This window comes from Bos javanicus, chromosome 29, assembly GCF_032452875.1.
Source record: "Bos javanicus breed banteng chromosome 29, ARS-OSU_banteng_1.0, whole genome shotgun sequence".
NCBI lineage: Eukaryota > Metazoa > Chordata > Mammalia > Artiodactyla > Bovidae > Bos > Bos javanicus.
The window spans coordinates 24,265,216-24,287,085 of NC_083896.1; the positions used below are offsets into that span (position 1 = coordinate 24,265,216).

At 42.1% G+C, this 21,870-nt stretch overlaps 1 protein-coding gene across 2 annotated transcripts in view; it reads right to left on the reverse strand.

Annotated features, from left to right (window-relative positions):
• The window catches only part of NELL1 (neural EGFL like 1), a 1,051,740-nt gene that overhangs the window by 778,270 nt on the left and 251,600 nt on the right, over window positions 1–21,870 (reverse strand). For both annotated transcript variants that reach the window (XM_061406202.1, XM_061406204.1), the window contains exons 8-9: window positions 14,886–15,020; window positions 11,109–11,211 (exon numbers count right to left, since the gene is read on the reverse strand). In XM_061406202.1, the coding sequence (XP_061262186.1) occupies window positions 11,109–11,211; window positions 14,886–15,020 (238 nt within the window). The remainder of the gene's footprint in view (window positions 1–11,108; window positions 11,212–14,885; window positions 15,021–21,870) is intronic.

Below are 21,870 nucleotides of genomic sequence, written 5' to 3' on the forward strand. Positions count from 1 at the left end.
AAGCAGTAGCTTTGATTCAGCTACTCCAGCCATAAAATGAATGACTGGGTGAAAAGGAACTCACATACATTCCATTCATCAGGACTTCACTCACAACGCAGAAGAACACACTTTCCCCCTGTGTAATCATACAAAGCACATGTCTTCAGCTTATCTGTTCCCAAGAAGCTCAGAAAAGTAGGAAACACAAGCCAGTACAATGCTATATCAATGCACTAGAGAGATTGCCTTTGGAAAGGTGAGTTTAACAGGCTAATAGGGAAGGCAGGCAGAAGGCAATGGCACCCCACTCCAGTACTCCTGCATGGAAAATCCCATGGATGGAGGAGCCTGGTGGGCTGCAGTCCATGGGGTCGCTGAGGGTCAGATACAACTGAGCGACTTCACTTTCACTTTTCACTTTCCTGCTTTGGAGAAGGAAATGGCAACCCACTCCAGTGTTCTTGCCTGGAGAATCCCAGATGGTGGGCTGCCATCTATGGGGTCGCAAAGAGTCGGACACGACTGAAGCGACTTAGCAGCAGCAGCAGCAGGGAAGGCAGGGAGGAAAGATGGGTCTTGGAAAAAAGTTAACAGAGAAGCATAAATGCTGACCCACTTTTAAGCTACTGCAGAATATGTTTAATTTGATGTGATCCTAATGTGTCTCTGTCAAATTCTCCAGTCACATCAATAGGAACAAGGAGGCAGCACCCTTGTGTTGTAGCAAGTGCTGCTTGCCAGCAGGCTGTTCCATTCTGGGTGAACAATATACCCCCTCCCATGCACAATGAGGATCCTTCCAGCCCTACTCCTCAGGAGAAGAAAAACTGAAGATGAGCACTCTAAGAGATATCCACCACTAATTCACTGTCTTATCAATACCACCCCATCTCTCAGAGCCTCCATTTCTGTATCTGTTAAAAACAGGTAAATTCAATTTGATAGTTTCTTAGTTCTACCATCTTCAGACTCATGGAATGTTCAGGTACGTAGGGACCTTAGCAAACAACTCATACAACTCCTTTTTTTTGGCCACAGGAAGAGGAACGCTCAGCAATGTTGCTTTACTTGACATCAGGATCCCACAGCAGATACTGTGGTAGGCAACCCAGATGGCCCTCCACGGCCAAAGGTCACATTCCTGAAACTGTCATGATTGGTGATGACCAACAGCTCTCAGTTGAACAGTGATTGCAGACGTGCCCTTGTGCAAAGTCCAGGGCCCTTCCCAGAGCAGCTCACATCCAATAGGTGCTTGATGAAGGTATTACAAAGTCCGAAGGTCTTCCAGCTCCAGAACTTCTTGAGGAATGACTGAGGCATTTGTTGTAACTACAGTGCAGTTCAACCGCGCCTGCCCAGTTCTGTCTCTTTGACTATCTCACTCCCACCCTGGAACTGATCTTGAACTTCCTAATAAAGCACAAATGAATCTCCATTTCAGTCTGTTTCCTCCAAGAACTTGCCCTGCCACAACACATACCTGACTCAAATCTGTGCCTCTCTAGTATCTGCTTTCAGTGAATGGCACTAGTATCCATCCCAGCCCCCCACCCACACGCCACCGCCTGCTGCTGCTGCTAAGTCGCTTCAGTCGTGTCCAACTCTGTGCGACCCCATAGATGGCAGCCCACCAGGCTCCCCCATCCCTGGGATTCTCCAGGCAAGAACACTGGAGTGGGTTGCCATTTCCTTCTCCAAAGCAGGAAAGTGAAAAGTGAAAGTGAAGTCGCTCAGTCGTGTCCAACTCCTAGCGACCCCATGGACTGCAGCCTACCAGGCTCCTCTGTCCATGGGATTTTCCAGGCAAGAGTGCTGGAGTGGGGTGCCATTGCCTTCTCCGACTCCACCGCCTAGGGTCCTTCAAACCTCTCTCTTTCCTCAACCCCATGTTCAACCAGTATTCAAATCCCAGCCAGGCCTCCTCTTCAAGTTTCTCAAGTCAACCAACTTCTCTCCATTCCCATCACCTGCCCCCAACTGTCATTTTTGCTCAAACCATCCCTCCTCTTTAGTCGAGTAGAAAACTTCCTAACTTGTCTCCCATGTTCTGGTCTAATCTTACCCGGTTCTTCCCCATACAACCATCAGACATATTTTAAGTACAAATAGGAGGCTTTGCTTCAAAATCATTAGGAGTTGCTCACACCCTCAGAATTTAATTCAAATTCCTGAAGTCAGCATGCAAGGCCATCCCTGCAACTCCTCCTTATCCCTTAGGTTTCACCAATTCCTACTCGCTCACTCTCCCTCTGAAACTCCCAAACACTCACACCTCCACTGAGACTCGAGCCATGCCCTCTTCTGTTTCAGGATTTGTACACACTGCTTTCTTCTCCAGAACACTCAGTCCCATGCACCTGTTGCTGGTAACCTTCTGTCCTATATACCCATCAATTTCACCTTAATCCTGACATCCCCCTAAGAAGTTTTTTTAATTTTTTAACCTCAAGCACTGGAGAACCGTCCTCATCCTGTACTTCTGTGGTACCCTGGACCTCACCCTAACAGAACATATATCACATTTTATCTTTCTTGCCCCAATGAGGGTAGGATCTATGTCTATTCATAATTTTATCCCTAGCCCCAAGCTACATGCCTCTATGGGCTTAATGTTAGTAACAATAATTTTAGAATTAATGAGCCTCCTAAGTAGCAAAAACAGAGACATTTGTTGATTCCCAGATGAGAGTTCTTCCTGCTATTCAATGCTATTCCAAACGTTAAAAACAGATACTAAGGTTTTCAGAGCAAAACCAACTACAAAGTAGAAAACCAATACAATTTTCTAGATAATTCCCTTCCTTGCTTCATTAAAACAAATTATCCCTGAACATCTTTTATGCCTCAATTTTCTAGATAAATCAGTTGCCTCTGACTCACTGGTCCTAATGAGGATGTGGATTCCCAAATGTGCTTACATGGGGAGACCACACTTCCAAGGGCCTGAAATTCCTGCCTAATAAACTCCCACACTTCCAAATGCAGCTGCTGCCAGCTTGGCAAGATGGCTCACTCCAGAGTGATAGTTGTGCTAAATACACTGCTGTCAAACCTGCCATCTGCTCCTTGGCCCAGGCTAGGACATAAAGACAAGACCTCCCTTCTAATTTTGCACCTTGCCACCCTCACGATGCTATGATCACACCTGCTGACCTGTCTGAAGACACCCACCTGATTTCTCTTGTCCTCTAATTGACACTCACCCCAGAGCTTCGATCTGAACACAGGAGTGTCTTACAGTTCACATTCAAACCACACACAGGAACACATTCACCCCTCAGACCTACAGATCTAGTGTAAACACTAAGTGTCCACTGAACTTCGTGTCTTCACGTACACATGTGTGTGCCTGCTAAGTCATGTATGACTCTTTGCCACTCCACGGACTGTAGCCTGCCAGGCTCCAAAGTCCGTGGGATTTTCCAGGCAAGAATACTGGAGTGGGTTGCCATTTCCTTTTCCAGGGGATCTTCCTGACCCAGGGATCAAGCCCAAGTCTCCTGCCTGGCAGGCATTTCTTTACCATTGAGCCACCATCCTCACATATAGAGGCTGCAAAAGCCATCAAGACGATGGCTGGTGTGCCTCAGCCATTCACAACCTTGGCACCGAAACAAGATGTGTACCTGATTATGACATCAAAAAGTACCTATAGAATTATCTTAGGACAGTTCAGCATCACCACTGAGGCCATGAGAATTTCCCCTGCTTTCTCATCTTTGCCCACTTCTCTGACAGTCACCCTCCTTCCCCTGCTGTATCCCTAACACCAGTCCTCACTATCCAACCTCTTGACCTACCGCCAAAAGGCTTATTTTTTATGTCTGAGGAAATTCAAACAGAAGGTGAGTCAGGCTCCGATGCCTGTGGCTAGGGCATTTGGGACTCCGTTCCAACAGCTTTTGGTGTGCGTGGAAATGTAAATGGATACCTGAAGCCCTTCACACCACACTGGGGACATGCAAACAAGACTATTTCACAGTGTCTGACCATGAAATTGAAACCCCGCACCAACACACATTTCTTCATGATGTCAGAAACAAATGTACTGGGGGTTTAGAGAAATAGGCGGTTGCATCTTTTTGCACCCAGACACCTGGCCCTTCAAATTCAAACCCGATTTCCCTGGTGCAGTGGACGGACGCTTTTTGCCATTTGGATGCACACTAACTAAACCACTGACAGGCACCACATGGCGCCCCTGTCAGATGTGGACGTGAGGTTGCTCTGTCTTTATTTAGATATTTGCACCCTGCACACACTGCACCATCCCTTGGCACTCGGCAGCTAAGAACATCAAAATCAACACTCCATGTTGCACTTTAAAGGAGAGCGGCAGATCAGAAAGTCTGAACACCCAAGGAGCCAACCTCACTCGTTCACAGGCCTGGCTTCAGATACTGCTTCTCGGAGCAAGACACCCACATCAAACCAGTTCTCTCTCAGGCATCTCCAACGTTTCTGAAACCATTTCTTCCACCTGCTTTATTTCTGTTAATCACACTAGGAATCTCCCATGCACTTTTGTTCAAAACCTGGCAAATTTTGCCTTATAGATGCTCTCTGATTCAGTTATCTCAAATTAAAACAAAATGCTTACAGAGTACCTACCATGTGCCAGGTCCTTTGGCTATCACTCACATTGATCCCTTCCTTTTCATCTTCCCAAGCAGTATCTGTCAGCCGGCTTCATCACCTTTGCCTGTAGAATGCCTGAATCCCACACTCAACTCCCTGTCTGCAGCTCTCCCCACGCAGTGACTTTTGTCAAAGCATTTCTTTGATTATGCCACAACTCTACTTCAAAATCTTGCTTTTGAGTCCCCAGATAAATGCTGTGTTTACTTCATGATTCTGCATGTGCAATCCCCTTTGGCAGGTATGTTCTTACCTATCTGTCCACATGGCAAACTCCTATTCATCTGTCAACACCCTACTCAGCTCTTTCTTCCCCTATAAAGCTTTCCTAACACTCACACACACACCCAAGTTTCTGATGGATTGATCACTCCCTTCCCTGTGCCACCTCTGCATTTCACATAGCATGCATGCTGCACAATACTCTTATAATAAGATGGTGCAAATATCTCCCTGGATAGCATGCGGTAGAGGAAACAATTAAAAGCATTAGCTCTGGGGCCAGATGACCTGAGTTTTATTTTGGTTCAGCCAAGGCTATGAGACCTTTGACAAGTTAGTTCTCCTCTCTGTGCTTCACCTGCTCATCTATAAGATGGGGATCATAGTAGAACCTATGACCGGGGGTTGTTGAAAGAATTACCTGAATTAATGACCATAAAAAGGCTTAACACAGTGTCTGACATAGAATGAAAGATCCACTTTTTCCCACTGTTGTGCCCAGAGGTAAGAACAGAGGTGGGAGAAGAACTTCAATAAGGATGACTAAAGGAATTAAATGAAATGTGATCACCATCATTCATCCCCTGAAACACCTTTGCAGCTTATTTCTACCTCTCATCCACAGAAAAACCCTCTATTATCAAATAGACTATCTCCCTCTCCTTCTACCACTTCTTTTCCTTTCAAATACTGTCATGGAAAGCTCAAGATTTTTTCTCCATCTTTTCCCTTCTCTCTCATCTCTGATAGCTCCCCTCAATCTATCCAAAAGAATACCAATTTTTACTTCACACTGTATGATACTCTTTAGGTCCATCCACATCTCTACAAATGATCCAATTTCATTTTTTTGTACAACTGAGTAGTATTTCATTGTACCTATGTACCACATCTTCTTTGTCTATTCCTCTGTTGATGGCCATTTAGGTTGCTTCCATGTCCTGGATATTTTAATAGTGCTGCAATAAACAGTGGGCACAGGGAACTCTATTGATGCACTGTGGTAACCTGAATGGGAAGGAACTCCAAAAGGGAGAGGATATATATATATATATATATATATATATATGGGGGCAGCAAAAGACATTATATATATATATATATCTGATTCATTTTGCTGTATGGTAGAAACACAACACTATAAAACAACTATACTCCGAAAAAGTTAACCACACACACAAAAAAGAGTCTAGGACAGCACTTCCCAGAGATTCTAATTTAGTAGGTCAGAGTGGGTCCCTAGGACCCTCAAGAAGGTATCTCAAGAAGCTCACTAGGGGATTCTAATGAGTAGCTAGGTATGTTCAACTCCTTGAATAGATCAGACACCCAAGAAATGTTTGAGGAATGAAACTCCTGCACCACTTTCTGGACTTCCATGCCCTCAGCTAAGGAATCTAGAAGGCTCTCTGGAGTTTACTCTGATGCATTCCAAAAAGATGAAAAGCCCAGTATCAGGAATTATGAAACTACCTTGCTCTTGGAGACGGCCCAATTTGTTGGGCCTTTTAATCACAACAAAAAGACAAAGTACTTTTTTCAGGCAATGAGTTGAGATATGGACACTTAGACCAAGTTCTTTCCTATTTCCACACGGATGCCCTCATCGGTAAGTGCTGCAGCTCCTGAAGCCATGACAAGAGGATGAACATTTGGTAAATGAGCAGACGAACCAATCTGCTTTCACGTATCGGTTCTTGAATCAAACCAGTACTTTTTCTCAGAGACCCTAGGACACTACCCCACCCAAATCCAGAGAGGAGCTTAGGAAATTTTATCTGAAAGGGACAACCAAAAGAAGTATTTTCCATCCTTTATCTGATGTGAAGATCTATGAAAACTTCTGTGTATTTTTGAATAAGAGTTTTCATCCTATATCTATATCTATATCTATATATATATATATATATATGAAGTGAAAGTGAAGTCGTTCAATCATGTCCAACTCTTTGCAAACCCATGGACTGCAGCCTATCAGGCTCCTCAGTCCATGGGATATTCCAGGCAAGAGTACTGGAGGTGGGTGCCATTGCCTTCTCCATGGGATCTTCCCGACAGGGATCGAACCCGGGTCTCCCGCATTGCGGGCAGACGCTTTACCGTCTGAGCCACCAGGGAAGCTCATATATATATAATTTATTGTAGATATAGATTATATATATAGATTATATATATATTGTAGATATAGATTATTATATATTGTAGATATAGATTATTATATATTGTAGATATAGATTATATATATATAGTAGATATAGATTTTATATATATATATATTTGCACCCTGCAGTACACCCTTTATATATATATTTGCACCCAGGAGTGGAATTGCCGGGCACATATGATAATTGCGTAGTGTTCTTAATCATTTATTTGTATTACCATCTTGTTAAACCATAAACATCTCAAACTACTGATCAGAGTTGCTAAGAAAATTTGTATTACCTAGCTAAATAGTTATCAATTCCAAACAAAGGCAAAAAACATACTGATGGTTTAGCTAGCTCATTTATCAGCATCGTGATAAAATCTGGTAAGCTTGCTGAAAAACTTTTTTAAACTTAAAACTCTACAATAAATTAAAGAAAAATGACTATACCACACACTTCTAGTGAGAGGACAATTTGATGATATGTAACAAGAACTTTGCTGGAGAAGGCAATGGCACCCCACTCCAGTAATCTTGCCTGGAAAATCCCATGGACAGAGGAGCCTTGGAAGGCTGCAGTCCATGGGGTCGTGAAGAGTCAGACACAACTGAGCGACTTCACTTTCACTTTTCACTTTCCTGCATTAGAGAAGGAAATGGCAACCCACTCCAGTGTCCTTGCCTGGAGAACCCCAGGGACGGGGGAGCTTGGTGGGCTGCCATCTATGGGGTCGCACAGAGTCGGACATGACTGAAGCGACTTAGCAGCAGCAGCAGCAAGAACTTTGAAAATGTCATCTTCATGGCCCAATAATTCTACTTTGGAAAATTCAAAAAAAAATGTGAAATGAAAAATGTCTCACAAAATATGTTAAAGTGAAAGTGAAGGTGTTAGTCATTCAATCATGTCTGATACTTTGGAACCACATGGACTGTAGCCCAGTAGGCTCCTCTGTCCATGGGATTCTCCAGGCAAGAATACCGGAGTGGGTAACCATGCCCTCCTCCGGAAGATCTTCTTGAGCTAGGGATTGAACCCAGGTCTCCCACACTGAAGCCAGATTCTCTACTCTCCAAGCCACCAGATTTTGAAAATATCAGTCTCTTCATCCAGTAATTCTACTTTACAGAATTCAAAGAAAATATAAAATACAAAAATGTGGCCTCACAAAAAAACATATTATTGAATAGTGATTTATAATAATGAAAAGCAGAAAACAATCTAGTTATCCAACAATTGGGGATTAAGTTATGCAACAACCAAACAGAACAGTATGAAGCTCTTTAAAGTGAAATTCATACAGTTTTTAAAAGCAGAAAACTATACTTAAATGATAATGGCAAATCAATAAAGTAGGTTAAAATGGTCTATACAATAAGAACTCAACTGTGCACAAAATAAAAGTTTTTAAAAAATGAAATCCACTATGATTTCAAGTGTTTGTTTTCAAGTGGTGGCATTATGGGTAATTTTCCATCTTTATCTTTACCCTTCTCTGTGATTTCACATTTACAGTGACACAGAACAGCTGGAAGACTCACCTATGCCCATGTCCAAATAACATCCGCCAAGAGACAGCATTTACAGATCCACGGAGCTCAAGATAATAGATTAAAAATGCCTCATGGTTTTTAAACAAATCCCTAAGTTTCTCAACTTATTCCTCTGCTATTATATAGAATACATCAAGATAGAAAAATAATCTTGACAGTCAGAATGGCTGCAATCCAAAAGTCTACAAGCAATAAATGCTGGAGAGGGTGTGGAGAAAAGGGAACCCTCTTACACTGTTGGTGGGAATGCAAACTAGTACAGCCACTATGGAGAACAGTGTGGAGATTCCTTAAAAAACTGGAAATAGAACTGCCTTATGATCCAGCAATCCCACTGCTGGGCATACACACTGAGGAAACCAGAAGGGAAAGAGACACGTGTACCCCAACGTTCATCGCAGCACTGTTTATAATAGCCAGGACATGGAAGCAACCTAGATGCCCATCAGCAGATGAATGGATAAGAAAGCTGTGGTACATATACACAATGGAGTATTACTCAGCCATTAAAAAGAATACATTTGAATCAGTTCTAATGAGATGGATGAAACTGGAACCTATTATACAGAGTGAAGTAAGCCAGAAAGAAAACACCAATACAGTATACTAATGCATATATGTGGAATTTAGAAAGATGGTAGCAATAACCCTGTATACGAGACAGCAAAAGAGACACTGATGTATAGATCAGTCGTATGGACTCTGTGGGAGAGGGAGAGGGTGGGGAGATTTGGGAGAATGGCATTGAAACATGTATAATATCATGTATGAAACGAGTCGCCAGTCCAGGTTCGATGCACGATACTGGATGCTTGGGGCTGGTGCACTGGGACGACCCAGAGGGAGGGTATAGGGAGGGAGGGTATAGGGAGGGAGGGTATAGGGAGGGAGGAGGGAGGAGGGTTCAGGATGGGGAACACAGGTATACCTGTGGCGGATTCATTTCGATATTTGGCAAAACTAATACAATATTGTAAAGTTTAAAAATAAAATAAAATTAAAAAAATAATAAAAGCTGCAAAAAAAATAAATACATTAAAAAATGACATTATCTTAATAAACAAAGATTACAATAAAAAACAAAAAAAAAGAAAAATAATCTATACATATTATTCTAAAAACTATCTTTCCATCATGGAATCAAACTATAATCTCAACATCTGGGCCCTTGATCTATCCATAACTTCCAAAAGTGCTTGGAATAAAAACAAGAAAGTTTCTTTTAGATTAACTTGGAGTAAGCCCTCCAGAGTAGTGGATGTACCATATCAACTATAAAAGGAAGACACTTTTCAAAGTTCCTTTTGAAAGGATATAAAAAAAATTGGGCTGGTACAACCAGACTGGCTATCTGCATTCCCACTGTCATATTAGGGGACATGTTGTTCTTGACAAAAAGTTAGTGTTTTGAAGATCTAGTAATGATGGTGTTTTCTGGCAGAGAAATGATTTTGAAAATTATCCATCAGATGGCACATTTCTAAAACTTTCCTTTTTCAGTGAAGAGCTTATGGTCTGATAAAAACACTAAAGGCTCTGTAGTCAGAATTTGCTTTATATTTCACCTCTGTCACTTACTAGCCTTTCAAACTTGATAAGTTATCTTCCCTAAACTTCCTATAAATAGTGATAATAACAATCCCCCCCCAATATTCCAGTGAGGACTCAATAAACAGAAGGAAACCACTTAACACAGTAACTGACACATACCATACCAATAATTCCAAATGACAGCTTTTACTTTTCATGCTTATTGCAGTGTTCATTTCACCATTTCATTTGAAATAGTGTCCTCTGTAATACAGAGGGAAAAGGATTTTTAAATCATTGCAAAATTTGGACAAGCCAACTTTGAAAGAAAGTCTTAATATTTTAACTGAAGTTCAATCTTGAAATTCCTAAGAAATGCCATTTAATAATAGGAAACCTGACTAAAATCTCGGATAGCCAAAACACAGAGCGTGGGCCTTACCTTGATCGATCAAAATGAATGGACCCGGGGCTTCCTCGGTGGTGCAATGCAGGGAACAGGGGTTCAATCCCTGGTCTGGGAAGATCCCATAGGCCGCAGAGTAACTGAGCCTGTGTACCTCAACTACTGAGAACCACACACCTAGAGCCTGTACCCCACAACGAGAGAAGCCACCCTGACTCGAGAAAGCCCACACGCAGGAACGAGAACCCAACACAGCCATGAATAAATGTTTAAGAAAAAAAAATGAGGAGACCAAAGCACATGGAGCCTTGGAGTCATGACTTCACAGATCAACTCCACCCACCCCCAGCTGTATGATCCTGGGCAACTGGCTTAATCCTTGTCAATGCCAGTTCCCTGTACCAAAAAAAAAAAAAAAAAAAATGGAAATAATAGTAACTAAGGTTGATGTGAGGATTAAGAAAAAAAAAAAAAAATAGCCTCTATAAAGTGTCTGCACATCACAAGTAATCAATTGCTAGTATTGATATTTCATCAATGTTGCTCAGTTGGGGGTCTGAAAAAAGAGGGAATAAATCAATCTCAAAGCACTGAGGGCCACCCTGACCCTCAGTCAGTACTTACGTCGGCAGACCTTGCAGCACTCGCCAGCAATGTGCACGGGGAGGGAGTCTGGAGAGCAGTTGAGAGGGGGACAGGACATCCTTCGGCATTCCACAGCCCCGCTCTGAGGAAGGAAAGGCAGGAAAAGTCATCTCAGCAGAGGTGACCTCAGCAGGACAAACCTCACATTCCATCCCAGAAACCTCACCAGGAAAACAGAAGTAGTGCAAGAAGTTCCTGGGGCTTCCCAGGTGGCTCTAGAACCCTCCTGACAAAGCAAGAGACCTAAGAGATGAGGCTTCAATCCTTGTCAGGAAGATCTCCTGGAGAAAGGCATAGCAACCCATTCTACAGATAATTTTCTCCAGCCCATATGAAACCATGCCACCTCAATTACTTCTCTGCTATACATCACCAGCTTCATTCTGCCCATCAGACTACACAGATTAGGCAGAAAACAAAAGCCTATTTTTAGAAGAAGATAAGTAACACCTTTTGCAGACCCTGAAATCACTGTCGAAGTAATAACAGTCGTTTTGTATTTTTGCAGACAAACAATGCCATTCATTAGGCACTTATCAAATAATTTCAGCTTGACGGGGTTTACATACTAATGTGGGGTGAGGTGCGGGTTCTATAATTCTCCAAAACAGATCATATAATAGATACAAATAATAGATAATCTGAGAGTCAGGGGGTCCTACAATTCTCTAAAACAGATAATGGACACCTTGTAAAATATAATGAAGACACCTAGAAACTAATTCACTTCCTTTTAAAATGTATTCTAGCAGAGAAAAGCTGTGACTCAAGTGAGCCACTCAGTTCAGTTCAATTCAGTTGCTCAGTCGTGTCTGACTCTTTGTGATCCCATGAACTGCAGCACGCCAGGCCTCCCTGTCTATCAACAATTCCTGGAGTTTACTCAAAAGCATGTCCGTTGAGTCGGTGATGCCATCCAACCATCTCATCCTCTGTCGTCCCCTTCTCCTCCTGCCTTCAAGCATTCCCAGCATCAGGGTCTTTTCCAAGAAGTCAATTTTTCACATCAGGTAGCCAAAGTATTGGAGTTTAAGCATCAGCATCATTCCTTCCAATGAATATTCAGGACTTATTTCCTTCAGGTTGGACTGGTTGGATCTCCTTGCAGTCCAGTGGACTCTCAAAAGTCTTCTCCAACACCACAGTTCAAAAGCATCAATTCTTCAGTGCTCAGCTTTCTTTATAGTCCAACTCTCACATCCATATATGACTACTGGAAAAACCATAGTCTTGACTAGACAGACCTTTGTTGGCAAAATAATGTCTCTGCTTTTTAATATGCTGTCTAGGTTGGTCATAACTTTTCTTCCAAGGAGTAAGGGTCTTTTAATTTCATGGCTGCAGCCACCATCTGCTGTGATTTTGGAGCCCAAAAAATAAAGTCTGACACTGTTTCCCCATCTATTTGCCATGAAGTGATGGGACCAGATGCCATGTTCTTAGTTTTCTGAATATTGAGCTTTAAGCCAACATTTTCACTCTGTTCTTTCACTTTCATCAAGAGGCTCTTTAGTTCTTCACTTTCTGCCATAAGGGTGGTGTCATCTGCATATCTGAGGTTATTGATATTTCTCCCGGCAATCTTGATTTCAGCTTGTGCTTCTTCCAGCCCAGCGTTTCTCATGATGTACTCTAAAAATAAGTTAAATAAGCAGGGTGACAAAATACAGCCTTAATGTACTCCTTTCCCTATTTGGGACCAGCCTGTTGTTCCACGTCCAGTTCTAACTGTTGCTTTCTGACCTGCATCCAGATATCTCAAGAGGCAGGTCAGGTGGTCTGGTATTCCCCTCTTTAACAATTTTCCACAGTTTGTTGTGATCCACACAGTCAAAGGCTTTGGCATATCAACAAAGCAGAAATAGATGTTTTTCTGGAACTCTCTTGCTTTTCCCATGATCCAGCGGATGTTGGCAATTTGATCTCTGGTTCCTCTGCCTTTTCTAAAACCAGCGTGAACATCTGGAAGTTCACGGTTCACATATTGCTGAAGCCTGGCTTGGAGAATTTTGAGCATTACTTTTCTAGCATGTGAGATGAGTACATTTGTGCAGTACTTTGAACATTCTTTGGCATTGCCTTTCTTTGGGATTGGAATGAAAACTGACCTTTTCCAGTCCTGTGGCCACTGCTGAATTTTCCAAATTGGCTGGCACATTGAGGCAGCACTTCCACAGCATCATCTTTCTGGATTTGAAAGAGCTCAACTGGAATTCCATCACCTCCACTAGCTTTGTTTGTACTGATGCTTCCTAAGGCCCACTTGACTTTGCATTCTAGTATGTCTTGCTCTAAGTTAGTGATCATAAAATCATGATTATCTGGGTCATGAAGATCTTTTTTGTATAGTTCTTTTGTGTATTCTTGCTACCTCTTTTTAATATCTTCTGCTTCTGTTAGGTCCATACCATTTCTGTCCTTTATTGTGCCCAGCTTTGCATGAAATGTTCTCTTGGTATCTCTAATTTTCTTGAAGAGTTGTTCCCATTCTATTGTTTTCCTCTATTTCTTTGCACTGATCACTGAGGAAGGCTTTCTTATCTCTCCTTGCTATTCTTTGGGACTCTGCATTCAAATGGGTATATCTTTCCTTTTCTCCTTTACTTTTCGCTTCTCTTTTCGCAGCTATTGTAAGGCCTCCTCAGACAACCATTTTGTTTTTTTGCATTTCTTTTTCTTGGGGATGGTCTTGATCACTGCCCCCTGTACAATGTCACGAACCTCCATCCATAGTTCTTCAGGTACTCTATCAGATCTAATCCCTTGAATCTATTTGTCACTTCCACTGTATAACTGTAAGGGATTTGATTTAGGTCATACCTGAATGGTCTAGTGGTTTTCCCTACTTTCTCCAATTTAAGCCTGAATTTGGCAATCAGGAGTTTATTATCTGAGCCACAGTCAGCTCCCAGTCTTGTTTTTGCTGACTGTATAGAGCTTCTCCATCTTTGGCTGCAAAGAATATAATCAAGCTGATTTCGGTGTTGACCATCTGGTGATGCCCACATGTAGAGCCTTCTCATGTTGTTGGAAGATGGTACTTGCTATGACCAGTGCGTTCTCTTGGCAAAATTCTATTAGCCTTTGCCCTGCTTCATTCTGTACTCCAAGGCCAAATTTGCCTGTTACTCCAGGTATCTGTTGACTTCCGACTTTTGCATTCCAGTCCTCTATGATGAAAAGGACATCTTTTTTGGGTGTTAGTTCTAGAACGTCTTGTAGGTCTTTAGATAACCATTCAACTTCAGCTTCTTCAGCATTACTGGTCAGGGCATAGATTTGGACTACTGCGATATTGAATGGTTTGCCTTGGAAACGAAGAGAGATCATTCTGTCGTTTTTGAGACTGCATCCAAGTATTGTATTTTGGACTCTTTTGTTGACTGTGATGGCTACTCCATTTCTTCTAAGGGGTTCTTGCCCACAGTAGTAGATATAATGGTCATCTGAGTTAAATGCACCCACTAGGTAGTTTAAAAACCAAAGGCATTCCTTCCCCCTCTGAGACTCTGATCTCCAAACAGTCAGATTCTTAACATTAGATCATGTTATTCGAGTGTGTTTGCTTTCCCTTGACAAGTACTTGTAGTTATAAGGACACTTTAACTTACCTTTGCAATTGCTGCTATTAGTAAATAGGCACTTAGTAAAAGGGTAGTACACTGTAAGTCGGCTTTATAAAGAAACAGGTTACGCAATAATCAGCAGAACTGCCCTCTTTAAACTGTTAGTCTATTTATGTACAAAGAGGCTTACTTTGCACGTGCAGTTCCTGCAGTGATCACCGTCGACCCAGGAGTCTTGGTCTCTATAGAGCAGTCCACTCACTTGACAGGTCTTCTCACAATGACAGTTTTCCAGTTGACTAAGTCTTGTTTCTGCATAGTTCAGCTGCAAGCAAGAGTTGCTACATGTAATTTCTGTAATTCAACTGTGTTGTCCTAACAAAGCTAATCACAACAAGAAAAAATAAATCCACGCAGGAGCGGGTAGGGGGGAAATGCTCAAAGCAGTTCACTGATTCTCAGCCAGATCTGTTTTTTGTGGTTTTTAAGGGTTTTTTGTTTTTTGTTTTGTTTTGTTTTCTTTTTTTAATTTCACACAAGGTAGAATCATTCTGAATTGAAGACATATTGGCTCCCGTGGTCTAATGAGCACCAAATGAGACATTAAACTATCTCAGGGACCCCATGGGTGTTTATCAACACACGCTTTCAGCTCAAGCCCACAAGAAACCACTTGTAATGAATGAGTTCAAGGACTGGTTTCAGTGTTTACATGTGATCTAATCAGCAACTCTGAAGCACTTACATTTATCTCCTACTATCCCGTCCCTGTTCTTCACACACTAACCAAAGTGTGTTTACAAGCTGGGACATCACTGCTTCTTCTTTTATGAAAAATGCTGGGGAGCTGAAGCCAGAAAAGGGGTGAGTCAGAGGCAGATCTGATTTCTCCCCGGTTCAGGATTCTCCACATAGAATGCCCCAGGAATCCACTTTGGCATTCAGACAAGGTCAAGAGAGGCAAACAAATCCCCAGGTGAGATGAGGATTTTGAAAAATAGCCTTTTTCCTTTTTCTAGGTCACTCAACTGCTCCCATTAAACATCTCTGATTTGAAAGGGTTTATGATGTTTGAATGACATCACAAGTAATCCTTTCAAGGGATCATCCAGCCTCTCTTTGCACCCCTAACTGTGATAAAACATTCATTACCTTCCAAAGGAGGCTACTTCTCTTGGCTAGCTCAAGATGTCTGAAATGTCTTTCTGGCTTGAGCTGTGTAGTTCCTCTCCATTTTTCCTATTAGATCTAGTTTTGCCTTGTAGCCGGTTCTGAGCAAGTCTAATCTCTCTACAAACATTTGAGGTTTCCTCAATGTCCAATGTCCCCATGCCTGACCCTAACCACATTTGGTCCCACCAGATTCCCCTAATAACTCCTCATGATATGGTTCCAAACTTCTCTCCCGGCCATTTTCCATGTATGTGACTCCAGGTTGCCTTCAAAAATACGGTACAAAAAGCCTGAAATCTGGTATGATCACTCTGTTGTCACATCCTTATTTACACTTAGGTGTAATTCGGCTGCATAGTAACCTCAATCTTCTTACACAAAGATCACCAAGAAAAAATACCACTTTCTAAAAATGTATCAGTTTCTTTTCCTTCTCAATCATTTATGTTATACATCCCTGTCTTGAGTATTTTCCCCATACAGGAGATCAAACCAATTCTTGATCCCAACTAAGACTATTTCAGAGTGATATTTGAGTTGCAAGAGTTGAACCTGGCTGACGGCAACTTCTACCATCTTTCTATATTTTCACTGGTCCTGTCCACACATGCTCCTCTCGCTCATAACAGCACTATTCTCTGGAAATAGAATCCATGTGTAATTCCAACCGTAGTTTTTATCACTTATTCAATCCTCTTCCTCTACACTTTTAAAATTTCTCAAGAAAGATTGTTCCTTGTCTGCCTGTCATGGGTAGTACCAAGAGGAAGGACAAAGATGAAAAAGGATCCTAAACAAACCACACGCAGTATAATCAACCCTGAAAACACTGAGCTGACTATGCCTGAAGTATTATCTTCCTAGGACACCTCTGACACGACTTAGCAGCAGCAGCAGCAGCAAGACACCTCTACTGTACAGGATCTTCCAAAAATTCAGGTCACATTTAAATCTTCAGCCTAGTCATGGAGCTTCCAGAAATGATGATAATTAAGTTATTTGGGAATTCTTTACAAAACACAGATAACATAGACTTCCAAAAGTCTGGTGACACCAAGTGACCAAAACCATATATTGGTAAGAGATAATAAGAAGGGGGGCTTCCCTTGTGGCTTTGCTGCTATAGAATCTGCCTGCAATGCAGGAGATCTGGGTTCAATCCCTGGGTCGGGAAGATCCCCTGGAGAGGGAAAGGCTAACCACTCCAGTATTCTGGCCTGGAGAATCCCAGGGACTGTATAGTCCATGGGGTCACAAAGAATCGGACACAACTGAGCAACTTTCACGAATAAGAAGGGAGTGGTGACACAGCACATGTTATCTGGACCGCATTTCCATCGCCTCAGCAGTTCCTGCATAAGGCAGTGATAGTCTATGACCCTGGAATGAACAAGAGCATAACTAGAAGGGAATCTTCCCTAAAAGTGGTTCTGCATGAGGAATCCATGAGAGCAAACTGCGCATCTTACTCTGGAACAACTCTAGGGACTGTATCACTCTGAGAAGAGGACTTCTCAAGGCAAGTCCAAAAGGCAATTCTGTATCTATCCCAGTTTCCTGAAAATCCAGGAGCTTGCCTAAAGGCAATATTGTCAATTTCCAGTACTACCCACTGAAGCTGAGCTATGCTCACCTCCAAAACTCAATTCCAAGGAAGAGCCTCAGTTTTAATACAATGGAAGCTATTCCGAAGGCCGGTTTTGTTTCCCTTCTGAGCTTTTTTCATTTTTAATATACTTAGCCTTCTCTGAAAACAATGAAAAGCCCTAATCTCTGTAATAATAAGAATGCATCAGATAGACTTTCAAAAACAAAGGAACACAGTAAAGCAAAAAGCTAATTTTTCAAAGGCACTTAATACGTAATCTTGCCTTCCTTTTCCCCCTGCTAAATCCTGAAGCAACAATAAAAGAAAAAAATAACTCTGAATAAAAAAAAAAATGAATTACATTTTCTGTCACTGGCATTAGCGTGCTGAATTTCTACAAATTCATTTTCAAAAGCTATTTCTACACTACCTGCCATTTTCTCAAGGAATGCCTGCAGATCCAAAATAGATACGGTATCAAATCTGCATCTCTTTCTGTTTTACCTTTGTTCAAGCATTTATCTAAGCAAACATGGAGCGAATCATTTATTCTTAATTCTACACATTCAAAGACAGGCAGCAGAGGCCTTTTTCACAGTAAGAGGTCAATGAATGAAACTAGGTACATTAGTCATGCAATAGATTGCTTTTTTTCCTTTCCTTTGAAATATTATTTATTTGGCATTTGCTATATGAAAGGTAAAAAAAGAGATCTATTGTATTAAACCTTTAAACATAATTGAAAAATCACTATTGAGCTCCTGGAACCAATGAAAATCTCAAAATTAGATATGTTACAAGCTGAAATGCCACCCCAAGTGCTGCTTGATTTCCATAAGTAGATTTGTCAAAGATTTAGACAGAAGTAATCAAGAAATTACCCATCTTCAGCATCTTTTCTTCCTGAGCTTGAAGGGAGACTGGGGTTACAGCACAGGTAGGAGGCAAGATCAGGACACAGCCTGACCCAGTCACTGTGTACCTAGCTCAGCAGGTGTGTGGTTCTCCCAGTGTCAAGACTACCTGGGACAATTTCTAGAGTAAGTTAGCGGATTAGTGGTCTCTAGTGGATCACTTAGGGGAGGTGTCAGAGGAGGTGTTAGGGAAGGTACTTTGTTGCACCTTTCCCCCCTTGTAAAGGTATGGCTTTGCCAGACTGTAGGGATTCTTCCCCTGGAGAAGGAAATGGCAACCCACTCCAGAATTCTTGCCTAGAGAATCCCATGGACAGTGGAGCCTGGTGGGCTACAGTCCACGGGGTCGAGAAGAGTCAGACACAACTGAGCAACTAACACACCCTGGGATTCTTTAAGAGGCCTCTTCTGCACCCTGGCTCCTGTTACCTGAAACTACATGTGAGCTGCTTCCCTGATCTGTCCTTTCACACATTTTTAATCATCCATACTTTGAAAAGAGAAAAGAAACAGCAAGCCCTCCGAGGCGCATCCCTGAGCTTATGTGGTGTCTGCGCCTGTTTGCTTTGATGTGATTTTGGCTACCAACCCCTGCCTGGCTTCTGTGCTGGGCTCACTCTCTGCTTGGATTCCATGGCTTCCACTATGACCCAAGTATGAGGACTTTCTGCTGCTTTGCAACACCTCCTGGCTCTAAACCAGGGCTCTGACAGCAACTCTCATGCAATCTTCATAAAATGAAGAATAACCATCATCATTTTATGGATGGGGAAACTGCAGCTGGAAATGAGATCAGTGACTCATTCCAGGCTGCAAACATTGGAAGAAGTGATAAAAATGAGATTCAACATCAGATGAATCTTACTCCAAAGCCCATTTCTATCTTCACCAAGATCTGTATGACTAATGCCTATTTTAATCATGAGTTCAGTTCAGTTGCTCAGTCATGTCTGACTCTTTGCAACCCCATGAATCGCAGCACGCCAGGCCTCCCTGTCCATCACCAACTCCCGGAGTTCACCCAGACTCATGTCCATCGAGTCAGTGATGCCATCCAGCCATCTCATCCTCTGTTGTCCCCTTCTCTTCCTGCCCCCAATCATTCCCAGCATCAGGGTCTTTTCCAATGAATCAATTCTTAGGGTGAGGTGACCAAAGTATTGGAATTTCAGCTTTAGCATCAGTTCTTCCAATGAACACCCAGGACTGATCTCCTTTAGGATGGACTGGTTGAATCTCCCTGCAGTCCAAGGGACTCCCAAGAGTCTTCTCCAACACCACAGTTCCAATGCATCAATTCTTCGGCGCTCAGCTTTCTTCACAGTCCAACTCTCACATCCATACATGACCACTGGAAAAACCATAGCCTTGACTAGACAGAACTTTGTTGGCAAAGTAATGTCTCTGCTTTTGAATATGCTATCTAGGTTGGTCATAACCTTCCTTCCAAGGAGTAAGCGTCTTTTAATTTCATGGCTGCAGTCACCATCTGTAGTGATTTTGGAGCCCAGAAAAACAAAGTCTGACACTGTTTCCCCATCTATTTCCCATGAAGTGATGGGACCAGGTGCCATGATCTTCATTTTCTGAATGTTGAGCTTTAAGCCAACTTTTTCACTCTCCTCTTTCATTTTCATCAAGAAGCTCTTTAGTTCCTCTTCAGTTTCTGCCATAAGGGTGGTGTCATCTGCATATCTGAGGTTATTGATATTTCTCCTGGCAATCTTGATTCCAGCTTGTGCTTCTTCCAGCCCAGCGTTTCTCATGATGTACTCTGCATAGAAGTTAAATAAGCAGGGTGACAATATACAGCCTTGACGTACTCCTTTTCCTATTTGGAACCAGTCTGTTGTTCCATGTCCAGTTCTAACTGTTGCTTCCTGACCTGCATATAGGTTTCTCAAGAGCCAGGTCAGGTGGTCTAGTATTCACATCTCTTTCAGAATTTTCCACAGTTTGTTGTGATCCACACAGTCAAAGGCTTTGGCATAGTCAATAAAGCAGAAATAGATGTTTTTCTGGAACTCTCTTGCTTTTTAGATGATCCAGTGGATGTTGGCAATTTGATCTCTGGTTCCTCTTCTCTTTCTAAAACCAGCTTGAACATCTGGAAGTTCATGGTTCATGTATTGCTGAAGCCTGGCTTGGAGAATTTTGAGCATTTTGAGCTAGTACTTTACCAGCGTGTGAGATGAGTGCAATAGTGTGGTAGTTTGAGCATTCTTTGGCATTTCCTTTCTTTGGGATTGGAATGAAAACTGACCTTTTCCAGTCCTGTGGCCACTGCTGAGTTTTCCAAATTTGCTGGCATATTGAGTGCAGCACTTTCACAGCTTCATCTTTCAGGATTTGAAAGAGCTCAACTGGAATTCCATCACCTCCACTAGCTTTGTTCGTAGTGATGCTTTCTAAGGCCCACTTGACTTCACATTCCAGGATGTCTGGCTCTAGGTCAGTGATCATACCATCGTGGTTATCTGGGTCGTGAAGATCTTTTTTGTACAGTTCTTCTGTGTATTCTTGCCATCTCTTAATATCTTCTGCTTCTGTTAGGTCCATACCATTTCTTTCCTTTATTGAGCCCATTTTTGCATGAAATGTTCCCTTGGTATCTCTAATCTTCTTGAAGAGATGTCTAGTCTTTCCCATTCTGTTGTTTTCCTCTATTTCTTTGCATTGATCACTGAGGAAGGCTTTCTTATCTCTCCTTGCTATTCTTTGGAACTCTGCATTCAGATGCTTATATCTTTCCTTTTCTCCTTTGCTTTTACTTCTCTTCTTTTCACAGCTATTTGTAAGGCCTCCTCAGACAGTCATTTTGCTTTTTTGCATTTCTTTTCCATGGGGATGGTCTTGCTCCCTGTCTCCTGTACAATGTCATGAACCTCCGCCCATAGTTCATCAGGCACTCTATCAGATCCAGTCCCTTAAATCTATTTCTCACTTCCACTGTATAATCATAAGGGATTTGATTTAGGTCATACCTGAATGGTCTAGTGGTTTTCCATACTTTCTTCAATTTAAGTCTGACCTGGCAATAAGGAGTTCATGATGTGAGCCACAGTCAGCTCCCAGTCTTGTTTTTGCTTACTGTATAGAGCTTCTCCATCTTTGGCTGCAAAGAATATAATCAATCTGATTTCGGTATTGACCATCTGGTGATGTCCATGTGTAGAGTCTTCTCTTGTGTTGCTGGAAGAGGGTGTTTGCTATGACCAGTGTGTTCTCTTGGCAAAACTCTATGATTTTAATCATAGCTGCTGGGCAACTCAAACCAAACCTCTAATCCTATTAGCTAAATCTTGGCTTATTTAACCAAAGGCAAAATCCAAATACAGATGAATTTAGTGCCCCAGAATTTCCTTTGTGCCCAGGAATCCTACTTGTCTTCTGATTTGGCCTATCACCCCAGACTCCATCTCTTTCACACTGCTTCCAGAAAGATGGCAGACTAGGTACCCTGAAAGTCTTTCCTACTTGAACCAACTAAAAAGCTGGAT